A 17621-nucleotide genomic window follows, 5' to 3' on the forward strand; every position below is an offset into this window, starting at 1 on the left:
CATCCTAGGGAGATGGTAATATCTTGTCAAGAGTGGTTCAATTGCTGTGTCATTTAGCCGATTTACTCTGTGGTCTGTAGTGTGTGTCTGTAGTGTGTGTCTGTGTGTAGCATGCCTGTGCTGGAACAGGCTCAGGCCTCGCAACGCACATGGAAACAACTCTGAAAAAAAACATCCTGAGTTCTGTTATGTATTTTGTGTATAGTGTATCATGCAATAGTTGGACTTATTTAGAGGTTCTAGGAACAGGCATCGTTGTCACACACGGCTCTTTAAACTATTATGATCTCATACTATGGAAATGACACAATGGCAGTATACCAATGCACTGTAAACATAATATATTCCCTAACAACAGATATTAGTCCCATGAAGGGCACCGTTACAAGCATTTTAAAATGCCACGCCAATTGGCACACAGCTGTGTTTTTATTCAGATGCTCTGCACTTGGACCTAGACAGTAGAGTCACATCTGTGACATCATTGCCAAGACTTTGGTCCATGGTCCGAATCAGCAGAACCCGGGTAATCCCTATCCGACCTCAGCCAGTATCCATGCTGTCCTTATCTTCCCTGCCAGGCCTGTTGTCTCCAGCTTCTTCTGGATGCAGCTAAACCAGAGCTGGGCCAATTGCAACTCGGCTGGATCAACATGCTCCTTGCACATCTCCACGGCTAAGTCTTACAAATCTCAAAAGGGATAATAGCCTTTGAATAGCCTTTGTCTTGAGGTGGCTTATTTCAGCCTTAGCCAAAGCCTTTCAAATCATCAAATGTCAATCAAATACAACAAAATCAGTAGGTTGGTACTCAGTAGCTATCTAACCATAACTTTGACATTACCCAATATCTATATCCTAAACCTAACCCCCAATTAAGACCATCTGCAAGCATCAAAGCAAATAATTTGGCTATCCAATTAAAAAGGGACCAGTTATAGTTGCAGTGCATATACCTTTGACACAAAATGAGTCTTAATTATGCCAAACAGAACCTCAATGGATACATTAAGTGATACTGACACTTGGGCAGCTCTGTCCCTACTGCAATGTAGTCTTAAATTGATTACCAGTTAATTAACTTAATTAGATTTGACAACACCTCCCCAATTAAGTTTTTTTCAGTCTTAACACAAATAGACTTTAGATCGGGAGATCATTCTGGCAGAAAATGGAAGAGAAGAATGTAACTTCAAAGTTGTATTGCATGGTCTTTCTCTCTCTGCATGTGTGTGTGTGTGTGTGTGTGTGTGTGTGTGTGTGTGTGTGTGTGTGTGTTTGTTTGTGTGTGCGCGCGCGAGAAAGAGCGCGTTCATACATTTTTGTTAGTTTTGACGTACGATATGGTTCGTCGTGTAAGCCTTCATTCTGTTAGAAAGACTGCATCCGATGGAAATATGTTCTATGCATCTTGTTTGCTTTTCAGACGTGTACAGGTACACGTGTACATGTCACATCAAACCTGACTTCTTAATGCAACAATACACGTTGTGCTTGAGCCTGAGATAAAATGACATTGAAAACGCGATTTCTCAAAAATAAATATTCCAAATAAATATTACAGTTTTTTACAATCGGATACACACTAAAATCAAAAGTGTAACACAATTATCAAAACCTTCACTCAAGGAGCAAAACAACGGCTCAGATCTGCACAACTATAAGCACATTTAAACATCACATTTTTTGCGAAACCATACACACAAGTGATTTGCAAAGCACTTAACACACTTTTATGCTTTAGACACAGACGTATATCAAGAGGTCACTTCCTTGCAATTCCAAAACACTCTGTCAAGTTACCACACCTATGAGCCGGTCAAATAAACACAGCCATCAAGTGCCCAAACACATGATTGCTTAATTGTAGACACAACAAACAGGTTTAAGCACTATAGAAACCAAAATGGAAGGAGTCAGAAGAAGAAGAGTGAGGGTGAGAGGGGGAATCCACAGAGGAGGAGAAGGAGGAAGAGGAAGAGGCCGAGGCCATGCCATGAGGCTGAGGTCAAGGTGGAAGTAGAGGAAGAGGAAGACCTGTAGCAGGAGGAAAATGTGCTCAAAGAAGAAGAAGACCAAATGTATTTAATACAGTAAACTTGAAAGGAGGACAGGCCCATATTCACGCAAGAACAAGATATAGAGATCATAAACATGCTTTTTGCAAATACGTAATGCTATCAGGCTCAGAGAAATTCAAGCAAACATTATCGGTGACCATGCCATTTTCAATACAGTACGTAATATCCATCAGGTCTCTCAAGTCAACGCTGGCCACACTGACAAATCTGTACATTTTACTGTAAATGGAATTGTAACCTGTATTGGAAACATCTTTTCACCTTTGTCTGATATTTGCTGAGCTTACAGTGTTATGCACACTACTGAAGTAGCATGAAAACTGGGACATGTTTTGTTGTGATTCTCCATGTTGACATGTTGACTGATTTGGGTATATGGAGAGAATTACGTAAATAATATTTTCATCATGCATTGGTCTTGGGTAGTGTTTTTACTGTATTGTGTATTTTCACTTTCTCTGTGTACTTCACTTACACTACTCTAATCACTGAGAAGTAGTATTGCTAAAAGTGTTTTAGGTTTATAACAGAAGTGTGTAAGTGGTACAAACAGAATTCAGTATATGCAATGTGTGTGTTTCATATGGTAACAAAATATGGTTTTGTTAAATGAGTGTATAGATTTTACAAGAGTGTTTCATTTTGCAATTGTTCTGATGTTTTTGCTCATTGGGTGTGTGGTTGTGCTTATTGTGTGGGGCGATTGAAAAGCAAAACAAAGCAGTCAAAATTGTGTGTATCCGATCGTAAAAAACTGTAACACGGCACACTGCCCCCACCCTTCCACACAAATAAACGCTCTCATCTCTCTATCGCTTACGATGCCGGGCAGTTCCTCTTTAGAGTGAGTTTGAAGTGACATGCGTGCCTATAGGCTCATGATCATTGAATTCACCAAATTCTATCCAGTTGCTCGTCTGAACACAGAGGGAACGGTCGTCAGCGATCCGGTGTGGTGTAACTCGCTTTTTGCTATGTACTATGCCAACAAAGTTAATGAGCGCATCTCAGGATATCTTCAACTGACATTTTAAATCATCGTAAAAAATAAGCTTTTCCAACTGCGTGCCCAGCATTTCATTGCCGTTTCATTATATATGTAACGTTATTGTATGCGCAGATAACTCAAAATAACGTAACTCCGGGCGCTCTCAATATTTCAACAAGAGGGTATTAAGGAGAATGTTTTTACATCAGCTTTTGCATGGTATTCACACAAGATCGGTAAAATAAGTCTCATGATAAATCCAGACACGTGAAAATACAGATTATTCTGCTCCTGGAATAATTGTGCCCTGCAATAGGCTATCGCAAATCACTATGGACCTTTTGGGATTGTACCTGTTTCAGATCGTATTTGTTGGTAAGTGCTTTTTTTTCTACCTTCAACATTTTTTTCTGAAAATGTACTGTCACTTTCTTGTATCATGTACCTTTCTATACAGATGCATAACTTTATTTACTTAGGATGTTTCGCGTGTGGGGATTACTTTCATATCTCATTACGTCGTACGACTCTGTATTACACAGGTATGGTTGCCGTGATGACTGTGACAGAACTTACCCCATATGTTTCTTTAAGATTTATTTTATGTTACAACACGAGTCCTCTGCAGTATGCAATATATGAAGGCACCACATAACTGCTGAAAATGTCAGAGAACGAAAGCGTCTATAAGGCACCAGCCTGGAAATGTTGCCTGGAATTAAAATTAGATTTGAGTTTGATTGCGTGAAAACTGAAAGAGCTTGGTCACTTGTAAAAAATCCAGTGATTCTCTATGAACTCTTAAATACTCTGTTTTCCGAGAGCATGGACGTCAAATTCACCTGTTTAGATTTCGTTTGCATTCTCAGGGGTATTCTCTATCGAACCAGTACTAGTGCTAAACAATTGCCACCTTCTTTGTGGAGTTCAGGTGCTGGAAGAAATGTACATTCCAAGCTGCTCTTATTCTGACATTTGTCCTGCTCTGTCACTATAACAAATGTCATATCAGCCATGTTAAAGTTTACTTTACAAGACTAGGTATGGTTCTCTGTCAGTTGGTCACGAAGTGTCTCAAAACCTCTAAGCACTCATTTAGCAACGGAGCAGACGAGGTGAGGACCTCACTCCCGCCAACAGAAATGTGCCTGCTGATTGCACTTCAGATACTCTTTGTCTGACACATGCCACTGTCAAGGCGCCATGGGGTTATTGCAACAGTGATTACCTTTTCATTTAGCAGAAGACAAGCATACATTACTGCATAAACACAGACAATACATTTCCATCACAGCTAACTGAGTCATATATTACGAGTGAGACCCAACATTGACTTTGATATTTGCTGATTGCACCTTTTCACTGATTATATAATGGTCCAAAGGGGCTTTCGAATGGTTTATATGATTACTGTGCAGCAGACATTTCCATCATTAGAGGCAGGAGGGTGGACATCTATATGGATGTGTTAGAGGCACGAAGATATTTCATCACTCAATTTAACGCTCTGGCTGTTTCACATAATTTCAATGAAGTTGAATTGCAAGGGTGTCACAATAATTACATACACACACTCTTATTCCTAGTCAGCAGGTGAATGATTTAAAATGTTTGTCTACATTTCCTGATGGAAAGTACCTTACCTATGATGATAAATTCACATTTAGAGCAAAATTCATACAGTCACCTACAGAGTGAGAGACATGCAGCCACAAGTTCTTGTGTGGTATTGGATGCCTTGAGAATGGCCGTCTCAGTATTATCATCACTCTGACTCACGCTTCTCTTCATATTGTGCTCTCACGCAGTCTCTTGCTCTTTGTTCAGGGATGCTTTCACTCTAGTGATCAGTTGAACATGTAATTGATTTCCACCTCAGCACTGAGTGAGTTAAGACTGCCACAGCTAGGAAACTATCAATACCCATCAAGCACCAGCACAGTGACACATGTTAATCCTGACCTTGTTGTGTGGTGGGGTAATATCATTATGGTTATTAGCATGGCCTTGACTTCTCAATGCATCATCCTCTGCAGTTTGCCTCAGCAAGGCAGTATCCTCCAGTGGACCCGGGTGAGACACTGGGGCCCTGGCCTGATTGACATGCCATCTGATGACTATGGATCCCCACTCATTAGAACTCTAAGAGAGCAAAGGCTTCAATCTTCAACTAAACAAACTCATTTCCATTTAAAGGAACGTCAGATGAAAAGGCATAAATACTTAACTTTGTTTTGAAAGAGAGAACAAGGGAATTCATAATGTAAGGCTGGATAGCAGAAAAAGAGTATTATTCCACCTAATTGCTGGTTTTAGAACCAGTCGTGTGCACAGCAATGTGCAAATATGGCCTGCTTTTTTCAGGCCCTTTGTAAATATCCATCAGCAGCCATTATGGATTAGCGATCTCATCTCACGCTGCTCTTCTCTTTGTCGAACAGCTGTGCTGGATTATTCTTTTGAACGAGTCACGCTTCTGACTCCATTCCAACGCTTTGGTCTCAGACAGAGCTTATCAGATGTGACATTAGGGGCAGAAGGATGCTGTGACTCGCCTCGGATCACACGTCTGTGACTCAAGTGAAACGCCACTTTAAACTCCTCAGCAACTTAGGCTGACAGGTCGCGTTGTCTTTTTATTCGTGAGGTGTCCACCCTTAGACCCCCCGACCCAGTGTTCTCTCGACCGAGAAGTGGTGGCCCGGCATGCCGAGATCCTTGTGAAGCCGGACACCGCCTTCAGATGGCTTTGACTTGGCTAAGTTGCATCCCCCCCCTCCTTGAGAGGAGGAAGCGCTGCCAGAAACTACAGTCCAAGCATTGATCATATCTGCATGACGAATGTGCTCCAGGGCTCATAGTGACACATCCATAGGGAATAAACGATACTGCATTAACTGCAATAGCACAGTGCAGTGTGCCCCACTCCTAGGGCTTTCTTTTAATTATTTGCCAACAGCATTGTGCTGGAAACACTTCTCCAGTCCATCACGGCCAGATCAGCACCTCGTCATCTGTGGAAACCCGTCCAGCTGTAAGGTAGAGCTGATAGCACTGAATATTAATGGATCACTGTGAATAGATGAAGAATCATCTCCTGTGGCATTGAATCGAGGGACCATTTTCAATTTAAAATATGAGTGATAACAAAACTATAAAAGGTGAGAGAGAAAGCTTTGAAATAGTGGGTATTAGGTGCATAGCAAGAAATTAACTGTGGGAAATTGTTGTGCCAAGATAATGAAGTGGAAAAAACATCTAATAAATCACCCAATGTTTGCAGGCCTTTGACAGTTATCTGGGCTGAAATTGTAAATGTGGGGAATTTACATTTGCAGTAGTCAGTGTCTGTCAAGGCCCTTAGTGCCTTTGCGGCTATCCAGACATGCCCAGTCTCCTTTCTCATTAAAGTAGCTTAGGATCTGTATATGAGTGGAAGAGGTGTTGAAATGGCAATGCATGATAACAGTGGACGTGTTGTGTGGCTACTCCAGCTAAAGGTTTCTTATTGATTTTCTTGTTTTAGACAAGAATGATTGGTTTCTCAAGCCCAGCACCCCCCCATGCATCTCAGAACATACACTTTATAGCCGTAGTCATAACAGTAATTGCTAAAGCAAACCATTACACAACCACGACAGAGGTAAAAGTACTGAAAGGCTCCAGACGGTCGTTGAAAAACAACATAACACATTTTTTTTCTGATAAAATAGGGTATTGATTGAGGTTACTGTGGAGAAGTAAATTAAACCCTTTTATTTTCTGTTTCAGTAAAATAATTACGCGTTTCTTTCAATTCTGAAACATAGCAATTTGATCCTGCCACAGTCCCTTTGAAAATAAATGTCCATTTTATATGGTCGTTACCACAGATGCTTAAGAGCAGCAGGGGACTCGCTTCCAGTTCTTTGGAAAATAAAAACCACCACCTGTGCCATCCCGTCAGTTCCTCAACCACGGAGTGCCCATTTTAAAAAGTGTCCTCGCCTTTTAATTTGAGTTGCCTTAAACTCTGAGCCAGCACATTCATCTTCTATCAGTCAGTTTGATGGCTGTGACCTTTTCTCATGACATTATTCAATGCTGCACACAATCATCTGCCTACAATATTAAAGTCTAATAACTCCAAACAGTACATAAGACTAGGAGTTAGATGGAGTCACAGCTGAGAACCCTCAGGTTTGCTGGTCAGGATTCATCTCTGTGGCAGGTCATTTTAAAAAATGGCTGTGGTGCACTGGACTGGAAATGAGCTCACAGATTGAAACTGCACTCATAAAAGTAGAGCTGAGGGGTTTCAGTTTTGGGGATAGAAAAGGCTAGCCCTTCTCACTCTTCACCCTGCCTGCCTGCTCAGAAATTCAGGAGATGGCATTGGGGTTAGAGAGATACGGTGTCCTCCAAGGGCCAAACAGAGCCTCATTAGCTGAGCATCTGCTGACAGTTGCACAGGGAGATATTCTCCTGGCGGATAGACGCGAAGCCTCTGTGACACAACTTCAAATGGAGGGCTTTAGTGTTTCGGCAAAACAAGTGCCAGCCTTTCCAAGAACAAACAGAAACTTTTGGCAGCACTATTCTGGGGTCTAAATCGGCTGATTCCAGAGATTTAAGTCTTCTCAGCATTTTCTATGAGATGCTTTAGGGATATATATATATATACTGTATATATAGGGAGTATTTGGTGCTCTCAATCCGAGTGTTATTCTTGGTGATATCTTGCTTTTTAGAGGCCACCAATACACAATTGCTTCCAGAGATAAAAGCAAGCAAAGTATTCCCAGCGGTTTCATTTTCCAGTGCTGTGCCTTCCCTCCTTCAGAGCAGCTCCGAAGTACCCTGTTCTATGGTTTCGGGTTCTGAGGGAAATTAGATATCAAACATTGGTCTGTCCCTCTTGAAGGGTCTGTCCACTTGCAGTCAAAATGGCGTCCAGGTGTGGTTTTCAGCTCACTGGCCTATTCTCCCACTCTCTCTTTCCGAGACGGGACAAGTTTACTTCTGTTGACAGATGCAGTGACACATCCTAAGATGCTATTTCTTTGTCCCTTGAGGCATCTTCTCACACGACTTCACCAGTCTCCAGAAAAGACCCTTCCTACCTGCCTCCGCCCCACCTGTGACTAACTGATGCCTGCGTGTATTTTTAGCCACCAAGACACCAATCAGAATTGAAAAGCGGAGACGACAGGAGATGCTCTTTTGTATCACTTTTTACACACCAGTATATGAGAGCGTACGGACTATACGAGTCATAAAGAATAAAGCATATCTGATGGAAAAAATGATGCGGGTGAGATGCCACTGAAGTCCCTGGTTCACTGTGAGCTGACACTAAGAGGATGTCTGTGGTAATGCAGTGATGGATGCAGCTGTCTGATCACATTGTGGTCAGAGCTGAGTCTATATGACAGGCTGAATGAATGGCCTCCTCTCTCCCTACTGTGGGCCAGAGCTATACATCCTCCACTATGAATGTATTATGTTCTTTATAATTACTCTGTTTCATAAACATGACTGTGGGCTGCTTACCCGTGGCAGTTCATTACGATGAGAGGAGAGAAAAAAATGTGGACATTGAATGCGCGTGTGAGTGGGCAGAGGTGAGTTACGTGGCAATTCTCCTGACACATAAAATCCTCTTTTATCAGTGTGTGCAGGCCACACTGTGCACAGAACATTTGAATTGTTGCTCCGCGCTGCAATGCAGTCGATCTCTCACACTGAGAGGACTTTAATTAATCACAGCAGTGAAATTAATCATGGTCTCATCACAGTCACAGGACATAAAACGATTGGTCTCGGACCATCCTTTGGTTTGTTTTCTTTTCTTGTATGGTGCCTCCATCAGAATAGTAAATGGCGCTAGCATGGCACAAGACAACAGGACACAAGGGGAGTACTTTAACCCTCACAACACCTGTTGGCACTTCTCAAAAATGTACTGTTGAACTCTTGTGACCCCAAATTCTCCCCAGACACCCCCCCCCCCCCCACCCCCACCCCCTTGTAGTGCTGACATGATGGAGGGTCCCGGATGGAGCTTGGAGATGGAGAATGTTTTTTTTGGGGGGGGGGGGGGGGGGGGGACAAACCATTACCGTGGTAACAGACAGGAAGCGGCTGGAGGGCACCTGTCTTAGCTGTATGTGCAGCATCTGGTCGGCAGCCATCTCAGCCTGCTCTCACCTGATTCATTATGGCAGGCAGGCAGGCGCACGGGGAGTAGAAACCTGCAAATGCGATGCTCACCATGGCTCCATGGCCTCACACAAACTCACACACACACACGTACATTCAAACACACACACATACACACTCACTCACACACATACACATTGCAAAGGGATGCATGCATGCCCAGATACACATACAAGAACACAAGCAGATTCGCATTGACATTTAAACACCCACACAGACACACAGGTAAATGATGGGAGACATGACTGCTGTTAAAATGGCACACTGTATAGTCACAGTTGTTTATCAGTTCCCTTTTGGGGAACATAAAGATCAAATGCCAAGGAGGCAGTGCACATAAACACAGCAACACACAGCTATTACGCCAAACCAAATTATAGGCACCACGGGGCAAATTTCAAACGCAGTCATTTTTCTGTGTACAGAGCAAATTCATCATCATGTCCATGCCATCTATATTATTTAGATTTGAATGATATCTATTGGATTCAGCACCTTTAGTTATTTTAAAGGTAATAATGTAAACACCTAATTCCTTTCTGTCCAATCTGCCTCGTAATATGCAGAGCTGCAGACTTGCAAAGCGTTACAGTTACAGTGTCTTCAGTTCTACACACTGGCAAAGCTGCAGTGGTGGATGAAGTGATCTGCGTCTTTCATGACTCTCAGGGTCCTCCCTCATCTGGCTGGGGCTGTGGCTGGTTAAAGTCAAATGAACAGGGCTGAGTGGAACGTCACGCGTCACGCTTGTGACAGGCCTGAGTGAGGCGCTGTTCAGGACAGGGGCTTCCCGTAGCTGCAGATCCATCCTCAGGAGAGCCATCACTCCATATTAGGCCTATTTACTTCCTCCCACTTACTCAGGCTGGAGTGGAATTAAGTCTGATTCGAACTTAAGCAGCTGAATGAAACCGGAGCCAGCGCTTGGCAAACACGGGAGGCCCTCTCCCTCCCCATGAGTCTTTACTCATTCTGTCTGGCACTCGCTGTACGTGCTTCACACTGACAGTGGTGTGTGTGCACAGGAAATATGCTTCTACGCAGTGAATGTCAAATCCAGCTTTAGTTTGTCGAGGCTTTGGCACTTCTTTAGTAACAAATGCTCATTGTCGCTAGTTGCCTTAGAAGAAGTGATATAGCATATATTTGCTGCATGAATTTTTATGTTCCATTATTTTTGGTTTGTGTGACAAAAAAAGTTTTTTTCGTACCTATAGGTTAATACCCGAGTAATGTTTGTGCAGTAAACAACGTAAATGCATTTTTACCACTTTGAATATCATGCAAATGGGAAGCTACACAACATGCTCTTCCAGTGGTTAGTGGCTGCGTCAGGGCCTGCAGGTACACATTCCAATCACACCCAGTGCCTCTGAACATCATGAATTATAACACATTTCCCACATTAGCAGACGCACACTTAGCTTAACTGGCTGATCCCCTCATGTGTTTACCCAGTGCCTGTAAGAACTGTTACAATCTATTTTTTTTATGTAGTTCTCATTTATTTTGACCGGTGTATAGAAACCATTGCCATTGCCATATGGTTCGACAGCCTCAAGGGGCCTTTTGCAGAGCCGTTCTTTCCATGAAAATGCCTCCTTCTGCAGGCAGAAGTGCTTTTTGTACTTAAGACCTGTTATGATCAACTGTAATCTCACAGCAGGGGTTATGTTTTTATTATGTTTTATTCTCACAGGCCACAGAGACACTGGTGCTGGAGAGAAACTGTAGTGGGATAACTTTATATCTGACTGCTCTTTGGTGCGTCTCTGCGTTAAAGAAGAGCACCCACCCGGCCCTGTCCTTCTCCTTGACGGAGTGTTTCCATTAGGGCGATGTCTCTCACAAGCTCCCTCAGCCTTAAATAAAAGAGCGAAGCTGAATTGGCGTCGCCGTCCCTGACACTGCTGTGCATGTGGAGACGACGGATCATATTTTATTTCCTTGCTCCTGGGTGGCGAGTGTGAAGGAATAAATCGCACGGGCCAAGCTCCATACCGCACGCACACTCTCTTCACTCCGGCGTCTTTGACGAATGAGCACGAATCACCGCCGTGCTCGGCCCCTGCGTGTCCTACAGTGACATTGTTGTAAGTCATCAACACAAGAGGTAAAAAGCCTCTCGTCCGTCAGGTCCTCTGTGAAGTTCTGAATCTGGCCAAGTTGAAGACATGTTTGTAATGAGAAGTCCTTTTGGATTTGAGTCTATAAATGCATTTACATGTTCTCAAACACGCCTCTGATTGCACCGTGGACATTGATTATCGTGAAAAACAGGTGGCCTTCACTAGGTCGTTATAATTGAATAATGAAATCCCTGGAGGGGGCCTGTTCAATTCCATTTTAATTATTTATACTGTATTACCAATAAGCGCTGTCTCAAGGCACTCTACCCGTCGCAGGCCTTAGGACACTAGGAGGCGAAGGGCCTTGGAAGGCAGCGGGCCTCTGCACCACTCAACACCGTTTCCCAAGGCTGAATTTTTAGTACTAATTTGCATCAGTTTGTGCCACTGTGGCCTCAGAGGGAAATGGAATGTGGAAGGGGCTGAAACGATGAGCTCACTGTGATTTAAATACCATATAGGCTGTACATGTTTGGTTACTGAAAAACGCGCAAATGGTTAAACATCCACTTGTAGGCACATGCACACACAAACTCCCGCACCCGCACACACACACACACACACACACACCTCTAGACACACCCACCCATATGTCCACCTGATTGTGAGTGCAATCAGGAGGCAATGCAGCAGCCCCCGCGAGATGATGAGCTCAGACCTGTCAGTGTGTCAGAGTGTCATTCATTTAACCGCCGTCTCATTACCAGAAAAAACATATCACGCTTTCATTTGGTCATCAGCGGCAGCGGTGGCGGCAGTCAGTCTGTAATTAGTCAGTCATTTATTGCTTTGTTTGTTTCACCTCGTCCTTCACGAGACAAGGTCTGCAGGCAGACACATGATCATTATTTATGCAGTGTGATACTTACTGAATAGCATTAATGGCTGGTTAGGAGATGCTGCGACTGTCATCTGGCAGAGCGGGTACCGGAGATCGTGTTTGTGGAGGCGGAACACACAGTGGGCTGGAGATTGTGTGTGTGGAGGACGGACACACAGTGCGCTGTTGTTATCGGTGGTTGAGCCAACATAAACGGCTGCCCCGGTGGACTTCAATTTAAGAGTTTACTTTTCAATTATAAACTATTCATTTACTTGATAATAAGTCAGATTTATTATGCAGACTGCTTCTACGGATCAATGTCTTTTAAATTAGAATATGTAATAGAATATCAACCGCAAGGCAATTGTTTTTCATGGAGATGCAAAATAATGCATCTAATGCCCTAAAAGCCAACAGGAAAGGAATTATGTAAAACACGGCACATAATACGTTCTCCTATAATTCACTTGTATATTAAAATGTGTATTATTTTTCTGCAAGCGGTACGTGTAAACAGCATTTGAAGAAAATTACCTGTTAAAGATGATGAGGATTTTCACCTCGGCGAGCGGGGGGAATTGCGTTTGGTTCATTTACCTGCCGGCTGTCTCCGATGGCAAGTAAGCAGGTTGCTCCTGCCATAATCCCATGTTGCAATTCACCTTTACAGTATGCAAATGGGACACCAGGGAGACATCTGACTGTGTTCCCAGCCATCTTGCTCCTCTTAAGACCCAGAGTTGATGACCCTACTCCCTCTCGCACATGTTACTGGCGCAGTGCTTGTCATTTTGATGTGTGATTAATTGTGCAGTGGTAGCAGGTTACTACACAGCATGGAGGGGCAGAGTTCAGAACCAGGAGTGGCTAATGGTTCTGGTGCAGACATTAAACACCTGCATCCCAGCAGGACCATGTTTCAAAGGCTTGCTTTTAAAAGCAACTAGAAATGGACAGTTCTGCTCAAGCTTCGCCGTGCCTTTGCTGCAGGACTGGCTGGGCTGACACTGGGTGATGTTGATATCCAGATAATCATACTGTTATCCTGTTCCCTGTCACTTTGTTTTGGGTCGATGCCTCAGAGTCAGTGTCTTTGTGAGATCTGACTCAATAGACCTCAAGAGTGGAGCCTTGTGGATGCTCTTGGACCACAGCACACCCTCTCACAGTGGGGATGTTCCTGCTGAACCTAGAGGAACGTGTGTGCGGTGGCACTGTGGCTGATCTCTCTTTTTCCCCTGAGGCTATTCTGAGGTCTGCAATCCTCTGAAAGCTCCATTTCTCTCTCTCTCTCTCTCTCTCTCTCTCTCTCTCTCTCTCTTTGTCTCTTTCTCTTTTTTTATCTTGTCCATTGACCGATCTTCAACCCTAAAGAGAGGGTTTGCTGTTTTCTCCTTTGAGACCTTGTCTAGACTTTTCTTGGTTGTCGACACACCATTGGTATCCTTCTCGGACGACTGTGCAGCAGTATTGTGATTGTGTGCCACCAGTCTCACAGCTCGCTCAGTGCTGCCTCTGGGGCGTAATACCTCCTGCGGGGCTCTTAGAAGCTCAGCGTCAGCGCAGATTTGGCTCCGGCATGATATCTTATCAGCCCCACGCCCAGGCTGGGCCGTGAGCACAGCAACAGTATCAGGGCTCATCATCGGGTCTCGCTCAGCTCAGAACTGCTGCCAGAACGGGGACTCGTTCAGTACGGCTTCCTGAATCTGCTCAGTGTCGTCTGCACGCGAGGCTCCATGCCTGTGATCTGACGTCAATCACGATGGGTTGACAAATCTGTTTTACTGACATGAACAACGCCCCACACCCTCCATTGTACATGTGATGAAGTGCCCTTAGAGCTATCGTAATGATGGTTCATATCTCATCAGTGGCTACATGCTAACAGATGTATAATTATAATGTGATGGCATCAGATTATCACACACTGTGGTTCATACCTGTATTCTAAGTCCATGGCAGATCATTTGGACTCTTATTTCAAGTCTTTTAACATCATAGCCAAGCGTAAAGATATTCTAGGTGCTTAAATACAGGTATGTGTTTAAACTGTGTACTGAGGAGCTCTCACTCATGTATCATCAGTGAGCGCTTTAAAGTCGTGAAGAGGCCTAAGTCTCAAGGTCTGTAAGCTCCAGGTCGATAATATAAATCCTTTGTGTTGATCCTCCCTGAGAATATGTTGCTTTGTTTCTTGTGTAACTAGAAATATTTACTTTGAGAGAGACAATAGTTTTGTTCACAATGACTTGTTTGTACACAGTCATTTGCATATTCATAGTTTCATGTTTGTACACACGTTTTGTTTGTGGTGATGCTCTGAGAAATGATCTCTGATAACTCCAAGGTGGTAGGAGCACTCTAAACCTTGTAATGATGGTTCATGATGCAAACAGTGGATTGGTGGGGGATTACAATGAGCCACGAGATGAAGAAACAGAGAGAGCTAACACCAGCTCGCTTTGAGATGGTCTTATTGCATCAGAGAGCAGGAATGAATCAAAGTTCCCCAAATCTTACCGCATGTCTGGCTAGTGTTTCCTTTGAATGCGTGCAAGACTTTACCTCGCCCTGATTAGCAAGCACCAAAGGCCTCCAGGAGAGCTTGACGTGCGGCGTGGTCCTTCATCAGCGCAAGAGCCTATCATTCAAACTGACAGGGTGTTTAGCATGCACAGACCCTCCTCCTCTTCCCACAGCTGGCGTCCCCCTGGTGACAGACAGTTTGGTGTGATGGCTCTGCCACTTTAACTTGTGCTTCCACTCCAGCCTCCCCTGCACCATCTATATACCACAAGGTCCGAGCTGCCACCTAACTGCAGTCCAAGTGAGCACCTCCGTAATGAGCACTACTCTAAATCATGCCACCATACCGCTGTCAGTCACTTCATTTAGGTCGGCCCAGAGAAGGACCACCTTCCACTAGATGAAACATGCAGAGCCAAGGGATTTTTCAACAAGTTCTTTTTGTCGAGATCAAATGTCGCCTATCCAATAAATGCCCCCATTCTGAAGAATGTATTCAGGCCTGGCATGGAAATTGTGTTACATTCGTTATATGTGATTCACATTCACTTTATTCACTTTAATCATCTCGACTCATCTAATGGAACACATTGGCAAATGCAGAGCTGGGTACTGAAACGATCTTAGATCTTTTAATCTTAGAGTTTAAATGTTAAACATTTTAGCAGCCATTCTGGCACACGCTGTGTTGTGACTTGTAGGAGCAGGAGAATGCACCTCTATCTTCTATTGAAGTAAAAGACTGGACTAAGACTGGTCAGGGCTGGTGAGAAACAGGGGTGTAAAACACAAGAGCAGTATGATACATGAATGGAGAGTGCATAAGATATGGGACGTTTTGAGCAATGTTTAATGTCTAATTATCATTTGTTACATATTACATTATTATATTACATAATCTGAACAGAAATAACAATACAAGGATGAATACCATTTGTTTACAGCTGACGCCATTTAAGTCAACTCAGACAAATTAGACGACCTCTTCCCAGGTGCTTGAGTCTGTAAAGAGGTTTAACCTTCTAAAACAATAGTTTTATTCTTTTTTCAAAGCCTGTCAGGATATTAACTTCAAGTATATTAATTGCATTAACCCACAACACAGGCTTGTTTCCTTGCTAGTACAGATATATGGAGGCATAGTGCACCACTATTCCAAAAAAAGGAGCATGATATTCTTTTGCCAGATAGATAAATCAGACTCAGGCAGTGATGGTTGGTGATCGGTGCATGCAAATGTCCCCTGTCAGAGAAGAATATGTTTCTACGCCTATGCCCAAGATCCACGGTTCATGGCAATGTTCTGAAAGGCCATTATTCCGACAGCCCGCTGTTCAGAAATTGTGAGCACAGTAACGTGAACCACTACAGCCCCCATGCCGACCCAATGAATTGAACACACAATCATAATCATATAAATGCATTCATTTCACAAGCATGTACTTTAATTCAGATTATTATTATACACACATGGCATTTTCATCGCGATGGTATTTTTTATACCTGCGTGCTGGTTTAAGAGAGGAGACACCGGACGAAGCTCCTTTTGTAGCAAGATAAGTTTACTTGGTAAATGATGATACAATTCAGCCGTCAATGCAGTGCAGTCAATAATGTTACATCAGCACCACACCAACGGCTGGAGAACCCGGATTCTGATTTGATACAGACAATGTTCTAACATTTAAAGCCCCAGCCCAGTGATGTCACTCTGGGCCCACAAGCCACCCCCCATGATCATGGGATGGTGACATACCGTCTGGTCCCCTCTGTACACAGTAGATTACAAGGTGTTTTGGCACTTTTCCTTATAAGTACTTCTGTATTCTTAACTGCTGGTCTGCACATTGAAATGTCAAGTGTTTCTTCCTGTCTATGTGTCAAGTGTTTCTTCCTGTCTATGGATGCCACCCTTTCTCATACTGACATTCAGAGTGATGGCCTGCTGTATTCTTGGTCTTACTTTTTTCTTGGTCTTACATTTTACATTTTATGCATGCTATATTGATACATTTTGATTTTATCTTACAACGCATGCATGCTTTTTCAGTGCTTGAAATGTCCTGCGACAATCTGCCGGTGATTTCCTTCGCATGAACGGTACCCTATATTCAAAACCAGAGTTGGCTAAATTAACAAATATTGCCTAGGAAAAGTGATATGCGTGATAGCCCGATGAGCATCTCCCCTCCGCTGCGCAAATTAAATGCTGTGCATGTTTTGTGCGACTTAAAGTATTTATTAATTATGCCAGGGGGACTATTTTTCGGAATATTGAGATTTCGGAATATTGGGCTTTCGGAACACTGGGCCGTCCCCAAGATCCACTCCTTGGTGGAATTTTGTATTTATCGCCTGCCTTGAGGACAACCCGTCTGGGCTGAATAGAATTTCTTTTTCTGCCCAAGATGTTTCAAAAAAGCCTTCTCAAAGTATTCTCATATACCAAAGAAACCTTGGCCTTCATTATGATACCTACCAAAAAGAAGGGGAATAAAGCTTCTTTCTAAGTATGTATAAAGAGTTGAACATCCGTGAGAGTGAAAAATGTATCTTTTTCTTTTTGAGAGGATGATGCAGAGCTTGGGACTGCCATTTGACCCATTCAAGCACTCAGCCCTGACGCTCGGCTGCTGCGGATCCTCCATGGCAGACATTTTCCCAACGCACAATAGCTTTCTCACTATCTCTGTACGAAAAATAAATCAGACGTGTCGCCTTCTCATATTCACTGACTGAAAGACTGTGTGCTGATAAGTTAATTGCCAACATTAGAAACCATTGCTCTTTGTTACCATAATGCCACCACTGGTGCTTTGCGATAAAAACGCCCATTGTGTTGTGACCTTGAGGTTCCATTTTCACAGGCT

The 17621-nt window shown here is 43.3% G+C and overlaps 1 protein-coding gene across 1 annotated transcript in view; it reads left to right on the forward strand.

Moving 5' to 3' along the window:
- Window positions 1–3401: 3401 nt before the first annotated feature.
- gfra4b (GDNF family receptor alpha 4b) overlaps window positions 3402–17621 on the forward strand; it is a gene marked incomplete at both ends in the record, with an annotated part of 36745 nt that continues 22525 nt past the window's right edge. The window contains one exon of the mRNA XM_080840349.1: window positions 3402–3444. Coding sequence (XP_080696475.1) covers window positions 3402–3444 — 43 coding nt within the window. The remainder of the gene's footprint in view (window positions 3445–17621) is intronic.

Source organism: Sprattus sprattus, assembly GCF_963457725.1.
Source record: "Sprattus sprattus genome assembly, chromosome: 6".
NCBI classification, from domain to species: Eukaryota; Metazoa; Chordata; class Actinopteri; order Clupeiformes; family Clupeidae; genus Sprattus; species Sprattus sprattus.